Source organism: Sphaerodactylus townsendi, linkage group LG09 (assembly GCF_021028975.2).
Source record: "Sphaerodactylus townsendi isolate TG3544 linkage group LG09, MPM_Stown_v2.3, whole genome shotgun sequence".
NCBI lineage: Eukaryota > Metazoa > Chordata > Lepidosauria > Squamata > Sphaerodactylidae > Sphaerodactylus > Sphaerodactylus townsendi.
In genome coordinates this window covers 35,844,221-35,860,928 of record NC_059433.1, presented here as the reverse complement: position 1 = coordinate 35,860,928, position 16,708 = coordinate 35,844,221, and the positions used below count along the sequence as shown (strand labels likewise).

General features: G+C 43.5%; 1 protein-coding gene across 3 annotated transcripts in view; it reads left to right on the top strand.

Annotated features, from left to right (window-relative positions):
• Window positions 1-16,708, top strand: part of DOK6 (docking protein 6) — a 280,829-nt gene that overhangs the window by 186,574 nt on the left and 77,547 nt on the right. For all 3 annotated transcript variants that reach the window (XR_007245411.1, XM_048507351.1, XM_048507353.1), the window contains exon 6: window positions 2,719-2,857. Coding sequence is in view for 2 of the 3 variants with exons in the window: in XM_048507351.1 (XP_048363308.1) it covers window positions 2,719-2,857 (139 nt within the window). In the remaining variant the exon portion in view is untranslated. The remainder of the gene's footprint in view (window positions 1-2,718; window positions 2,858-16,708) is intronic.

Genomic DNA, 16,708 nt, shown 5'->3' with positions numbered 1-16,708 from the left:
AAAAGAATTACAGCTGTAATTCTGGGAAATCTCCAAGTCCCACTTGATGTTTGGCATCCTTAAGAGTAAGTGGCAGGTTGCCCATCTGCCTTGGCCCAACCTAGCTTTTTCCTCTCAGTACCCTTTTGTTAATACGTTCTACCTAGCCTCAGTTGTCAGGAAAGCCTTGGTGGATTACTGCTTGTACACATATATTAATTGTGTCTGTATAAATGTGTCAGGCACTGGGTATAGTGAGTGGATCTGCAGAAGTCCCTAAAACATTCCACTCAAATTCCACTCAAATTGACTCAAAGGGACACAGTGGCCCTTTCTGCAAAAATCCTCTAAAACATTTCTAAAACATTTTCAGTCCCCCCCTTTACAAATATGTATGTCCACACTCACACCCTTGAAATGATTCACAGCTGCCATTTTGTTATTTTTAATTTTTTAAGTTTTGTGTTGAATTGATGCTTCAATGCATTAAAGCTTTATTCTGCGATTCTCTGCTTCTCATATAGTTGATGCTTTGAAGACTGCTGCCCACCCACCCCCAGTTAAAAAACAAACAGAAATACTGCAGATAACCAGGCAAAAGGGAACACAGTGAGCTCAGAAAATGTCGCCAAGGAGGAAGTTCAGGGAAGCAAAAGAGCATGGGAAATGTGGTCAATAAATCACACAGGAACTGAAGACATTTTCAAAGTGCTGCAGCTGGAGAAGCATTTTAAAAGGGGATTCATTTAAAATGTTTTAAGGCTGCAAATAAAATGGTGGGGGAGAAAACAATGTGGAACTCCACTGAGGAAACATTTTATTTCCTGCCTCAAAACATTTTAAAAGGTTTGTGCAGAAAGGCCCACTGTCCTGTTCCTGAGAACAAAGTCATATTAGTAATCATGATCTTACTCATAGGGCAGTGATAGCGAACCTATGACATGGGTGCCAGAGGTGGCACTCGGAACCCTCTCTGTGGGCAAGCTCACACCCCCCCACACACACACACAGACACATCTAGGCTGGTCTGGGCCACTGAGCACGATGTGCGCGCACCGCGGTGAGCAGGGAGTACTCGGCACTGGCGTTCCTGCCTAGGGACATGGGGTACCCCTTGTCCCCGGGCGCATCGAGTGAGGTCACGTGGGGGGTGCCAAAACATCCTCCTACACAGCGAGGGATTGAGCAAGCCCTAAAAAGCAGGCACTGAAACAGCCGACTGCTCCCAGTGCCTGTCGTAGCCCCGCCCACTCTGTACGGTGGCCTGGAGTGTCCAGGGGGTGGGGGAGAAGTCCCACTGGTCTCCCAGGAGCAGGACTGGGGAGCTCCATGCCTCCCCTCCCTCTAACACCAGCATGCCTTGATGGCCTTAAGTTAAGTGTGGCATTGCTCAGAAGCGGCTACCATGCAATGGCAGGCACAGGAAAAGGCAAGCTGAGCAGGGAGCCCAGAAGCAGCAGCAGAACTGAAGATGATGCTGATGTTTGCTGGGGGTAGGAGGTGATTTGTGAGAGATGATGCTGATGTTTGCTTGGTAAACCTTGGGGGTGACTTGTGAGAGATTTACATGCTTAAAAGTTAATACCCACTTGCACCGGCTTGGAGCTGTTTCTCAGGCTAGCAGCCTACCACCTCACAGGAGTTGGTGTGAGGACACAATTAGGAAAGTGGTGGGGAGGAGCCATGTATGTTTTGCTGGCAGGGGTAGGAGGCGGTTTGTGGGAGGTGATGCTGATGTTTGCTTGAGTACCAGAAACCTTCAGATGGGGGGGTGACTTGTGAGAGATTTACATTGCTTAAAGTTAATTTCCACTTGCACTGGCTTGGAGCTCTTTCACTGAGGCTAACAACCTACCTCATAGGAGTTGAATTGTGAGGGAACACAATTAGGAAAGAGAGTTGGTGGGGAGAAAGCCATGTATGTTTTGCTGGTGGTGGGAGGTGTTTTGTGAGCTGGTGCAAAAAATTATTGTTTGGTCGTTGTGGGGGAGGGTGGTTATCCATACCTGGGGTGGGGGTGGGGGTCACCAAACTCAGATTTTGTCCCCGGGCTCCAGTTTGCCTAGATTCGCCCCTGGGACTCAGCTGGCGGGCCTGGTGCCTGTGCTCCGGGTGGCTGCTGCCCAAGGGGGAGGGGGCGCAGAGGAGGCAGAGATGCTAGAGAGGCACAGAGTGGTGCACACAGGGACTTGCTGGAGGCTAGAGCAGGCTGGCCTCTGCTCGAGCGGGTTGGGCAGAGGAAGAGGGAGCCAACTGTTTTTTTCTAAACTAAAACCTCAGCATTCAGGTTAAATTGCCGGGTTGGCACTTTGCGATAAATAAGTGGGGTTTGGGTTACAGTTTGGGCACTCAGTCTCAAAAAGGTTCGTCATCACCGTCATGGGGAAATATAGCACCCAGACTCTTGAAGACATGCACTAGCAAAAATAGCAGTGGTAATTCTAATAGTGTACAAATATTAACTTTGGAATGCGTATCACGTGAGGGATCATTTTGTGGGAGCAGAAGCTGTGAATAATTATTTTAAGTGTGTCTTACAAAAGGAGCCTGAATGTGAAGATCAAGCATCTTCACATTTATGCCATTTAGAGTTCATCATTTTGTCAAAATAACAGCATCTTCAACCGACACAGCAGCTCCAATTGTAATATGAATTTTTCAGTAGTGCAACTACACATTTAAATCAAACTGTTGTTGTCAAGCAAGAACTCATTTTCTCAAAAAAAAATCTTATCCTAGGATGTGTGACACAGGAGAAGGGCTGTTCACCTTTCAGACAAGGGAAGGTGAGATGATCTATCAGAAGGTCCATTCTGCAACGCTGGCAATAGCTGAACAACATGAAAGATTGATGATGGAGATGGAACAGAAAGCACGGGTAAGGAGCTTTCTTTAGTAACATAAAGGCACTTGTTACATTAGGAAGGGAATAATTGTGAGATCAATCAAAATGCAGAATTAATTAAGAAGCTTAATACCCAACTACATTAACAGGATAGAAAAATTGACGATGACGTAAGTTATTTTATATCAAGTTTCTCATAAGAATTTATATTTTAGGCATAGAGAGAGCCCTCCTTAAGTGCAAGATAGCAGCTGTACACATCAGCCAAGCATTAGTATTTATCCTAATGCTGTACACACTTATATTCGGCTATATTTTAAAGTGCTTTTGAAACTCTCCTACATTAAAACATAACTTCGGGGATGGTATTAATAAGAGAGCCTTTTTTTAATGGGTCAGTGTATTAAAACATTCCTGGCTATATAATACAAAAGAAATAGGCCTGAGCAGAGCCATTCGGTACGTGTTGCTACCTGGAAGTTTGTCTGACTCAGGAAACTTTCTGTTTATGACATGACAGTTTCTATTTAAAAAATGCATATGTGTTTTCAACATAGTTTTTAAAAAGTAGGGAACCCAAACTGACAGGTTAGGAAGAATCTCATTTCATCAGTCCATCCTTCCTACTTCCTTTTCCTCTTTGGCTGTCCCTGCAGGTGCTCTCCTCTCCTTTTCTCTCTCCCTCGTCGTTTATGACATTTTAGTTGCTCACTTTTCTCGAAAAACTAGACATTACTTTTATGAATTTGGGGGCTTTCTAATCCCTAGTGAATTTTTGTAACATGCACATTTTTCTGCAAACCTAGAGTTAATGGGGAAATCCTCCTATTTGTCCTTGGACTCATTGAGTGATCTTGTTTTCAACTTACTTTACTTTTACTTTATTTTGATTTTTATATCGCCCTACCTCAGCTGGAAGCTGGGCTCAGGGCAGCTTATAACATAGATACAATATTCCCAGTTCAATATACCAACATAATATAATACAATAGAATGGTTAAAATACTTATGCCAATTTAGCTTTCAAGATATACAGGAGTTTGGTGCCCCGTCAGTCCTTATCTGACTTCCAATGGAGATCTTATTTAATAACTCCAAATGCATCACAATAGCTCATTCACCCTTTATTTCAGTCTATTCAATCAAGGAAAGGGGAGGGAAGGGAAGGAGATGGAAAAAAGGGGAAAGAAGACAAGGGAAGGAAAGGAGAAAAGGAAAAGGAAGTCAGCAGAGGGAAGGGATGAGAATGAGGAAAGGGGAAAGTAGAAAAGTGGAAAAAAGAAGCCATGTAGTTGCTATGATCATACTACCTCAACTATAGACCAGGTGGAACACCTCTGCCTTTCAGGCCCTGTGAAACTGTACTACATCTCACGGGACCCTGGTCTCATGTGACAAAGATTTCCACCAGGCAGGCACTAGGGGCAAAAATGTCTCAGTCCAGATTGAGGTCAGTTGAATATCTTTTAGGCAGGGGACCTCCAGAAAGCTACTACCATACAAGCATAATGCTCTCTGGGGGTGATACTAATCCATGCTTATAGCTCAGCTCAGATTGATTGATTGGTTTACTTTGTTTGTTTGTTTGTTTGTTTGTTTGTTTGTTTGTTTGTTTGTTTGTTTGTTTGTTTGTTGATTGAATTGAATTGATTTGATATGATTTGATTTCCATGCTTCCGTTCCCCTTTTTGGCCCAGGTAGACCACATAGTAATAATATAGTATAAAACAATTAAAACAACATAACTTTCACAATAAAACCACCAGCAATAAATACATCTAATAATAATCACAGGATGGTGATTTTCACACCCATGAAAGGTTAATTATGTAAGCCAGTGGAAAGAAGGAGGAAAAGAGGGGAAGAAGGAGGCCCCAATGGTGTTACAGTTCCTTCAACCATACATCTGGTGGAACAGCTTAGTCTTACAAACCCTGTTGAACTGCCTAAGGTCTCACAGGGCTCCAGTTTCCTTGGCAGAGCATTCCACCAGACTGGGATCAGGAATGAAAAAGCCTTGGCCCTGGTTGAGGCTAGCTGAACTTCCTTTGGGCCAGGGACCACCAATAAGAAATTATTTGCCAATTTAAGCATCTTTGGGGAGTGACCAGGAGAGGTAGTCCTGTAAATATGTGTGTCCCAGACAGATGCGTAGCAGCAATGGGGACAACTGGGGTGGCTTGTCCCTGGTGCCGCTATTGCCATTATGTGTCAGTGGCGGGTCTGGGGTGGTTTCATGGGCAGGGAGGGGCATGTTTGGGGGCCAGGCAGGAGGGGGTGCGCAGGCAGCTCATGCCCCAAGTGCAGTTTTCCCTCCCTTCGTCACTGGTCCCAGACCATTTAGGACTTTGTTCATTAGTACAAGAACCTTAAATTTGATCCAGTACTCCACCTGGAGCCACTTCAGCTGTTGGAGCATAGTTTGTATGTGTGCCCATCACAGGGTCCCCTTGAGGACCTTTGCTGCCGCATTCTGGACCAGCTGGAGCTCCTGGAGCAGGCCCAAGGTGGCCCTGCATAGAGCAAATTACAGAAGTCTAATCTGGAGGTGACTGTTGCATAGATCACCATAGCTAGATGAGACTGGGAAAGGTAAGAAGCCAGCTGCTTTGCCTGACATAGATGAAAAAATGCCAAATAAGCCATTTGTGCTACCTCGCCTTCGCGCCGCTTGGGGCCACACAGGACGGCGCTGCAGCAGCGGCACCTGTGCGAACAGCACCCCAGGGACCGGTGTTTTTGGCCCCGTGCGGAAAGGGCCTTAGAGAGGCTTTTAGAAGATAAAACAAAACTAGATTTTATTTTACAAGGGTTTCTTCTCAAGTTTTTACAGAGAGGTACTTAAGCGTTTCTGGTTTTTTTAGGCAGATATTTCTTTAGAGGTTACAGAGAAAATGCAGTTTCTCTTAAATGGCTGTTTCAATTACAATATATAGCTTTACCTAAATATGGCTGTTTCAGTTTCCAGATTACTTTACATATAGTTTCACACATGCACAGGTGTCTCTGTTTAGGGTAAACCTTTTCAGCACAGTCCTGAACACTCTCCTAAAACTCCCACCCTTGACTCCAAAGGGAACTCACACTGGCTTGGGACATGTTAAGCTCTGGGGTTTCAGTAAACCCACTGTTAACTGCCAGTTAAGCTAAATACACCCACATGGGCTCTCTTGGCACCAGTATCTAGGTGTAGTCTCCTCATGAGACAATAGCCAAGCCCTCTGTGTGGTTTTAGGAGTGTCCCCATGAAATAAGCTTTCCCTCTTGTTTTCCACCACCACCAGGCCTCCTAGTTTCTGGTGAAAACAAGACTTTTTCCTCTCAGTCTGAGATCTCTTTGAGAATACAGGCTCCCTAGGTGTTCTCCCTTTGTCTCTGTGGCTCTTGCTGCCTTTAGACCAGGGGTCTGCAACCTGTGGGTCTCCAGATGTTCATGAATTGCAATCCCCATCAGCCCCTGCCAGCATGGTTAATTGGCCATGCTGGCAGGGGCTGATGGTAATTGTAGTCCATGAACATCTGGAGACCCACAGGTTGCACACCCCTGCTTTAGACAACATCTCGTGACTGGATCTAAGGACTGACATGCTCTGTGAGTCACACAAGCTCACAAGCTGCTTTCAGATATCTCAAAACTCCCCAAACTCTGTTTCTCTGACAGGCTTTTCCTGCTTTTATATCAGCCAGCACACCTTATCTGTGGCTCCTGGCTACCTCATTTCAGCCACCCAATCAGAGGTGGCACTCTGGTTAACACTTGGTGCTCCTGCTCGGTCTGAACTGCACCTTTTCAGATTAACCATATAAAAGCCTGATCTGTCACAGATGCATTGTTCAGATTTTGTACAATCATTTTGCCCTTTACTAAGGCTAACTTTATTTGCACACCAGGTAGCCTGGCAGTAAATTGTCAAAGTATGGTACCTTTATGGCTGTCTCACACTGGCATTTCTTCTCTTACTAACTTTACCTGAATGCATTTATTCTAGAAGGTGATTTTCAAAAGAAAACCCCGCTCAGGTGAAAGTCAATATTCCCACAATGGCTATAAGATGTCATACTTTAAATTACATTTTCCTCTTTTCAGCTTTTAGGAGATGATCTAAGGGGCTGTGATAGAAAAGGAAGAAAATGTGGTCAAGTACCTATTTCAGATCTTTTCACTAGGAAAGTTCTATTTCAAAGAGAGATATTTCTGCACATTACTATAGAAATGTATTGGTGTTTTCTTGCAACTGAGCTTTAATATGTTCACAATTTATATTTTTTCCCCACTGTGTGTCATTAAAAACGTGGAATGACAGTAAAAGAGGGCCAAGGCCACTTTAAAAATGTCTTTGTGAACTACCAGGATGAAATTAGTTTGAATATTTTAATATGCATATAGCTGAAACAAATCGGGCAGACTCATGGTGAATGCACAGATGGTACATGTGTTTTACTTCTCCCTTGATAGCCTGTGAAATGGTGGCAAACAGGAAGTTTCACGTTACACTTGAAATTCAGGAAACATTTCTGGTATGTTAGAATGATATTATGTCTCTTTCTCCCAAGGTCAAGCTTCCAACCAGCTCAAGCAACAAAAACCCTTTATGTTAATTAACTGATCCTGTTCTCAGTTGTAAAAAGTTACAATACATTTTAATAGAATTGGGGAGGGGAGCACATTGTCTGATTTCTGAGCTCTTCAGACTTATCATTCCCCTCATGAGATCTCCAGAATCACCTATTTTATTTGGTGAATGAAATTCTCAGCACAGCCTGTAGGCCATGCTAAATGCGAGCAAGGAGGAGGTATGTGAAACACACAAGCCCCACATTCTGACATACAGTTTACATTTTATTTTAAAAAGACCTTGTACAGAGAGAATCTGATTAAACAAATTAAATTTGTGTCTCTTAATGTTGAAATGAGGTTCATATCAGAGTCCTTCCCTTACTTTGGGGCTGACAGTTTTTTAAAACATCAAAGGGAAGGCACCCTATATGTGCTGAAATGTATTCTGTTCTTAATTAGTGATTCACTTGTTCTGACCCTGGCTTTTTAAATTGGTTCTTCAGATGAGCCCTGGCCCAACTGAAAGCTCTGGATATTAAATAGATGGACAAATGAAATGGCCAGCTTCAAGGGATGAGTAGGCAGTAGAGGGAGTGGACATTTAACTGGTACTGGCGATCCTGTGCCATGACTTATGTTTGCATCCCCTCAGTTAACCTCATGGCTGGCCTGTAATAAAAGATGTTTGTTCCAGCAAGTATTCACCCTGTCAGAATCCATTTCCATAAAAGTGGCTAAAAGGCAAGCTTCCAAAGGAGATGGAGTGGTTGAGTGGGCAGTCCCCATTGCACAGTTTGTAATTCAGATGGAATCACGTTGACAAGATAGTGTGAGCTCTTAGAGCTTTTTCCTTCCATTTTCCCCTCCGCCTCCTCCCTTTCTTGTAACTGATGTTTCCCCATTGTGAGGCATAATAGCAGAAATAGTGGTAACAGTAGCTTTGGAAATAAGCTTTCAGTTTTTCCTCTAAAATACACCATTAGATAATTTCTATAATGTTCTCCATATATACTCAGTTCTTGCCTATGTATGTTTCATAAAATGTGAGAACACCCACAAACGCACAAAGTGGAGCTCTCCATGGTAACACAGTTTAATACTGTGGGGGAGAGGAGCAGGTTGAATCTGAATGGCATTGCTGTAAGGATTCTTGTATTAAAATGAAGTGGTATTGTTGTAAAAACCATATTGTCCACTGGATTTTTCAGTTAATAGCATACAACGTATCTGTGGATATGTATCTGTGGTTGGGGAGAAGCAGTTAAACCTGAAGAAACATTAGTAAGAGTTTGTTTGTTGCAAGAGCATGAACATAGGAAGCCACCTTACACTGAATCACACCACTGAACCATCAAAGTTAGTGCTGTTTAGCAGCAGCAGTGTTGGATTTTAGGGTGAGATCTCGCATCACCTGTTATGTGATCCTTTTAACTGAAGATGCCGGTAACGGAACCTCACCTTATTTATTTATTTATGCATAGCAAGTGGATTCTCTGTTGCTGAGTTAAGGTGCTTCCCTCTATGTGAAAGCCTAGGACTATGGCTAGATCTGTTCAAATCCTCATATAGCCATGATGTTTACTGGGTGATATATAGCCAGCTGTGTTCTCCTGGCCTAACCTACTTCATAGGGCTGTTGTGAAGATAAAATGAGGAGAGAATTAGGAGGAAAGGCAAAATTAATATGTGACAGACAGAAATGTAAGTCATTCTATATCCATATTTATTATGGTATACCATATCCATTTTTAAAGATCTCAGGAGCAGGTATTGGGACACTGAGGGAAACTAACTCAGTGAAAATTCAATGTGCATGTGTTACTTTGTGGTATATTATGGCCAGAATTCTGACTTCTGCAAATTGGAAGCCTATCTCAGGAGCAAATACTTCCTTCCCTCTTTGCTCTGTACCATACAAATCCCACCCCCGCAAAGGTCTTTATTTGTAGAATGACTGTTATTTCTGCAATGAAACATAATGACGTTTGAATTAGATTTCCACACTGTGAGGGACGTGATGCACACATGTATTTCTGAGGCTGGGTCCTAATTAATTTGTGGAGAAAGCTTGGCCTAATTCAGATCATAACTATGGTCTGAAGCAGCATCATGTGATTTGCAAACCATGTCTTGAAGGTCATGGTAGGATTTTTTTTGATTGCTACAATTACTTGTATCAGTTTATATTTTAAAGCAATGTGAATGTGTCCATTTGCTTCACATAAATGTTGCAAGCTAGAAAGGGGGAGGCTCTATATACATGCGTAGGTACCCAGATAATGTAGATTCATACCCTCTGGAAACCAAACACACACTTAAATTGGTTGGAAAAGCAATGGCCGCAGCCCGGTTTATTAACAAATAATGCATAACTCTTTTGGAAGCTGGGCAGGCATATCGGGGCACATCCTGGCCACCAGGCAGCGAACCGCTGAACCTGGTCACTGTCAGCTCAACAGCTGACCCCTGGCCCTGGGCAGCGCCACCCGCTGAACCGGCCACCATCCCCCAATGGGGACCGGGACAGAAGGTTACTAGATGTCACTTGGGCGCCTATCCATTTGTGACACCCCCTCCTGCCAGGGGTAGCGAGCTTGAAATAGGGCTTCCAGGCCTGCATCCTCAAGCCCAGCCCTATCCCCAGACCTCTTATTGAGGCCCCCGCCTAGGGAGGTCTGGCATGCAAGCCTGCCTCCCCAATAGATGTGCCCCTATGCCCTGAATCTGCCCAGACTGCGACAAATGTCTGACATAAACAGCCTACCACAAAACAACAGCCCAAAACTCAGGGAGGGAGGGTGGGTTCCACTTGCCGGCAGCCTTGTAAGGAGGCTGGGCTGAGCCGGGCATGGGCTTAAATAGCCTGCGCGGCTCCCTTGTCACGTGACGGTTCCCACCCCATCACGTGACCTGTCGATCCGACGATGGGGAGGCGAGCCGATCGCTCCTTCCTCCCCTGCAGCAATGGCGCCCCGGGTAAGTCCTAGCGCACTTTATATTGTAAAATGTAGGTATAATAACAACAGTAGCAGCCAAAGGCTGCAGTAAATTTGACTAGGGCCCTTTCTGCACGGGCCTTTTACAGCGCCTGTTCACATGGGCTGCGCAGCTGCATCACAGTCACGCTGCCCTACTCCCCCCCAGCGGTGCGGAGCCACTGTTTCCAAACCTCGCTCCCTGAGCGAGGTTTTATGGAAACAGCGGCTTCCAGCCGCTGCTGTGTGAACGGCAACAACTGGAAGGCGCCATCCCCCCCTTTTCCGATCGACTTACCTTCCCTGCAACCTTCCTGCATGTCACAGAGGCCTGGGGACATGCCCCCCCCCTGCCCTGAGACTCCAGAGCGGTCGCACAGGGCAGGGGGACATGTGCCCTGGCCTCAGCGACGCGCCGGAAGGTCGCAGGGAAGGTAAGTCGATCGGGCGATGGCGCAGTGCTGCTCCGTCTTCCCTGTCTTTACTGGGACCTTTTGTGCGAACGGTCCTGGGGGGGGTGTCGGCGTCATATACGCCGACACACACCCCAGCGTGGCCGTGCGGAAGCGGCCCAACTATCATTCAACACAGGGGACTGGGAATCAATAAAAAACAAGTCGTTTGAGATTTTTAAAAACTTTTCATACATTGTTTAATCAGATGGCTGCTAAATTTAAACACTGGCAATGTTTTAATTTTCATATGCGATGTGTCTGAGACAACTGGTTCTGGTGGGTTTTTCGGGCTGTGTAGCCATGGTCTGGTAGATCTTGTTCCTAACATTTCACCTGCATCTGTGGCTGGCATCTTCAGAGGTGTATCACAGAGGGAAGTTTGTTACACACTATACTTCCCTCTGTGATACGCCTCTGAAGATGCCAGCCACAGATGCAGGCGAAACGTTAGGAACAAGATCCACCAGACCACAGGCACACAGCCCGGAAAACCCACCACAACCAGTTGAATACAGCCATGAAAGCCTTCGACAATACATTATCTGAGACAAGTTTGTTCAGCTAATTTAAAAAGCCCCACTTCAGTTTCATTCCTTCTTCATGTGGGTTGCATGGAGGATTCTTGAGTATGTTAGAAGACCTCATATCCATTTTCTTCTTTATGTAATATGAAAGATCAAAGCCTGTAATGAAATTCCTCTGAAACTAATGCTATCACAAACGAACTATATCTATTCATATTACTCAAGTGCCATAACTTTATATATTCCACATGCTCCTTTACGCAACTTAATGTTTAGTTTTCATAACAATAAACTAGCAGTCAAGCCTTTGAGAGGCCTTATGCTGAGCTCTGTGTGCCTGATGTTAAATGATCTTTTTACATTTAAATTGTTCTGGATTATGGAGCAATATTGTGGTAAAACCAGTGCATTTCATTCAGCAGTGAATGTGCTAGACCGGTCTTTATAAAGAAACTTTTAACAATGGGAAAGATTTGCTCCCTATTTCAGCACAAAAAATTAAATGTATCGAAACAGCTGGGGCTAGAGTAAAATGTCTTGACACAAGTGGCTGCCATTGAAAGCAACAGTCCCAGATCTCATCTTTTCTCCTTGTCTGGTGGTGCAATGCTCCCCAGACTTATCAGTGCCACAGCCAGGCAGCAAGGGATAAGCAACAGCGACAGCACCCAGAGCAGCCTTTTATCCACCACACTCACTGCCCATCAGCAGCAACAATTTCTGGACATCTGTGGCAGGTGGGAAACTCTGTGAGAGGCTACAGCCAGCTGAAGAATCAGTCCCTCCATGGCTGGACAAGTGACCAGTTGAGGGGAGAGGCAGACAGAGCACAGATCCACCCAGCAGACAGACCATCCTGCCATTCAGCCCAAGGAAATTTCTGAATTGGCCTTGAGAAGTTATGGGTGGATTGTGTGGGAGGCAGGGATTCAGGAGGCCCATATAAGGAGTGCCCACACGCAGACAAGACAGGAGAAAATGACCTGGCTCTGCAAGGAAGAGGTTGGTGGGCACAGAGTGAGAGGAATAATGTGAGCAACCCCCTCCCCTTTCAGATCTGAGGCCATGTGGACCCTCCCACCTGTGGGTGACTGTGGCTGAAGCGAAGTCTTCATCTCCCTCCTTGTAATATTTACTACATTATAACATTTTATATCCCAATACCCTACTATGGGAAATTGAACTAGGCAGAGGAGGAAAACTACAGAGTGAATATTGTCTAATGGCAGGCTTTGTGAAGAACAGTGGAAAACTCTCAGCAGCTGCTGCAATTGGGTTATAACCATGGTGGCGAACCTTTGGCACTCCAGATGTTATGGACTACAATTCCCATCAGCCCCTGCCAGCTGGGAATTGTAGTCCATAACATCTGGAGTGCCAAAGGTTCGCCACCACTGGTTTCTAATATCTAATTCCATGCTAAGTATTCTTACACTCAGTAAAACAATAAGTTACTAGAAGTAGTAAATTCAAATCAAGAGATGAGACAGGATCCTGAGGACCAAAAAACTAGTTAATTATGCAAAGGATTCTTGTGTTTATATGAAAGGTTGTGGCTAATACTACATAGCAAACCACTTTTAAAGCTGACATGACTTAAAATAATTTGTAATATGCTATAGAGGTACTTTTTTAAAGTCAGACATCTCAGGCCTTTAGGAATCCTTAAATTACATTCCAGTCAAAGTCTTTATTTAACAGACTTACATATAATAATAGCTTTAGGAAGCTGCCTGGCTAGCAACAGTGAATGAGACTAAATCATTTCATCTCAAGCATGTCATCAATAGCACTTTCCCAAATCTGTAAAACTTTAATAACTATGTCAATATTTGAAATGTTTTATGCAGACTTTGGCTTTATTTCAGTTCAAGCAGAAGAGAAACAAATTAAACTGAACATATGGTAGGGAAATAGCAGAAGGCATGATATTGAGTATCATGGCCACTGCTTTAAAGTCGTGTTGTGAATGCAACAGCTGCATCCAAGCAAGCATGTACTGTTCAGATGGTACCTTACACAGCATTTCACTATCCATTGTTTTGTAAACTCTTCGGTGCTTGGACCTCATATCCATTGTATAGATAAGCAATAACAATTAGATATAGATGTACTGGACAGGTGGTGATCAGATTTTGTGTTAATGCCTTCTGACTTAAGATAAACATCTTCTGGTTCTTTTGAAGGATCTTTGACAATTTTTTCTTAGAAAACAAAAATATATTTTGATCTCACATTAACATTTGGATAATGTCTAAGATCAAGTATCCTTTTCCAACAGAAAATGAAGCTCTTAAAACTTCAAAAGCTGTACTGGAGGTTGAGGTACTTTCCTCTTATTTGAAGTGAAACCCAAAGGGCATTTGCACACAGTATTCCCAGCACTCCTCTCCTATAAGGGCTTCTCAATAGGAGTGCCAATAAAAACTCATAAATGAACTTGTTCTATTAAAACATGTTTCAGGGCAGAAATACAAGCTGGTATCTATAAAACTGTATCTTTAGCTGCTTGGAACACATTTTTCAGTGGTAGAAACTGTATATCATATTTAGTTACTGATATTGCAATGGTATAGATCTGAAGGAAAGAAAAGAAAAAAGAAAAGAAAAGAAAAGAAAAAAGAAATGGGAATTTTACAAAGATGCGTAAAGCTGAACTCAGTTGTGAAAACACAGTTACTTACAGCCCAATTCAGACAGGGCTGTCTGGCTGAGATGGCACTGCTCTGATGCCACCCCACCCATTGTACAGGGCTTTCTTGCAGTGTGGGAAGCCTTTAAGGGTCAACACCCTTTTAAAAAACTCAATCAAGAATTGCCCATAGGAGAGAATTGAGATTGTAGCATATCTCCACTGGCAGCTCCGCTGACTCATGGGGACCAACCGAGCACTGGAGGCTAAGGTTGGCCCTACCCCAACTGCCCCCAGAACACTGCCAGCCATGCTGGCACAGCATTTTCCACCAGTAGACCTGGGCAATGGAAAGAGCTTCTGGTTGGGTGCTGCGGAGCCATGTGGCACCCATCTGCCTGGGTAAGTTGCCCGTCCACCAATGCATTTGCCCTTTGTGCTGACAAAATGGGCTCTCACAGTGGCACAGGATGTACCAGCTCCAGAGGTGAATTAACTTCCCCCTCTGAAATAGGCTGTACACAAAGTTCTCGGGGTGGGGGAGCAGCAATTGTTCTAATCAGTCATTCGGGGAACTGAATATAGCTCTGGTCTCCTTTTCCATTCCTATGACATCCATTTATATACAGGCCAGTATGGAATATATCTGGAGTTTGCACCCCTTTTGACTCATAGAGTTCTAAGAGACCATAAGGGTCATCAAGTCCAACCCACTGCCATGCAGAAATGCACAATCAAAGCATCTTTATCCGATGGCCAGCCAGGCTCTGTTTAAAAATCTCCTAAGGAGATTCCACCACACTCCAAGGTAATGTATTCCACTGTTGAACAGCCCTTACTGTCAGGAAGGTCTTCCTAATGTTTATGTAGAATCTCTTTTCCTGTACTTTGAATCCATTACTCCTTGTCCTAGTCTTTGGAGCAGCAAAAAATAAGCTTGCTCCCTTTTCAACACAACATCCCTTCAAATATTTACACATGGCTATCATGTCACCCCTTAACCTTCTCTTCTCCAAACTAAACATACCCAACTCCCTAAGTCTCCTCCTCATAGGGCATGGAATCCAGACCTTTTGCCATTTTGATCACCCCCTGGACCCATTCCAGCTTGTCAATATCCTTCTTGAATTGTGGTGCCCAGAACTGGACACAGTATTCCAGGTGAGGACTGACCAATGCAGAATAGTGTGGTACCATTATGTCCCTCAATCTAGACACTATGCTTCTGTTGATACAGCCCAGAATCCATTGGCTTTCTTGGCTGCCACATCTCCCTGCTGACTCATGTTCAGTTTGTGGCCTACTAAGACTTCCAGATCCCTTTTATGTGTACTGTTGTCAAGCCAGATGTCACCCATCCTATATCCGTGCATTTCATTTTTTCTGCCTTAGTGTAGTATCTTACATTTATCTCTGTTGAAATTCATTTTGTTAGTTTTGCCCTAGCTCTCTAATCTGTCCAGATAATTTTGAATCCTGACCCTGCCCTCCATGGCATTAGTTACCCCTCCGAACTTAGTGTCATCTTCAAATTTTAGCAGTATTCATTCAGATGAAGCTAAGATAATCAAAATGCATTTTTAAAAATTCTGATTAATATAATCAATTTATATACTAGCTTCAGTAGCAAAGCGTTGCTGAAATGTTAATTGTGGCTGAGTCAGATTTTTGTAGTTCTCAGTTTTTTTAATTAAACTTTGGGTGTTTTCACACATGGTAAATAATGCACTCTCAATGCACTTGGCATTGCACTGGATTTTACTATGTGAAACACTAAAATCCACTTGTAAACCATTGTTAAATTGCATTGAAAGTAGATTGAAAGTGCATTATTCAGCATCCATTGTTGTTTCTGGAAGGCAGAATTCTTAGAATGAATCTACAGTAATCTATAACAACCTATATATTTTTCTTCATTGTCAAACACATACCAGTACTTTCATTATTATTGCATTGTTAATGAATATTCCGTTTGTGACTTGAGGAACACACTCACCCAAGCAATTCCATTTCGGCCATATACAGCAAAGGCACTGTGACTAAATTAAGGCTCCTGTGCATGTAACATCTTCTGTGCTGTAACATCTGTTGGGCATATTTAACAGGAAGAATGTCTATGTCCAGTGCTATGGATGGAACATATAGTCCCTGTATTACATTACATACTGTACCAAAAGTGCTGAATAGATAATTCCTGGGGTGAAGGGGAGATATGGATACACCTTTTCCACTCCTCCAGACTTATCAAGTACAAAACTGGAAATCTCTGAGGGAAACCTTCATCAAATGGCAGACAACATAAATCACAAGTGGGAGAAAATAGTGGGCATGAGCTGCAGCAAAAATGGAAGTGAGAGCTAGTGGGGGAGGCATGAAAAAGGACCATTTTCCCTTGCAACGCGCTTTATTTTGTCTGTGCTATGTGTATTTTAAAAAAGCAAAAATGGAAGTGAGTTAGTGGGGGAGGAATGAAAAAGGACCTCTTTCCCGTGCAACACTTTTTTTTGGTCTGCTGTGCGTATTTTAAAAAAGCGAAAATGATTCTTTTAAAAATATCTGCAAGATGTTTCATTTGTGCTGTCCAGAAAGGACCACTGACAGTGCAATACACAAACAGTCCACTAATGCATTAGTGGAACTATTTTGTTGTTGTTGAAGGTAGCAGAAGGGGAGACAGAGGTCAGTCTTTCTTTACTGTGATATGATGTTGATCTTACTCTTGACTATCCGTCATAATTTG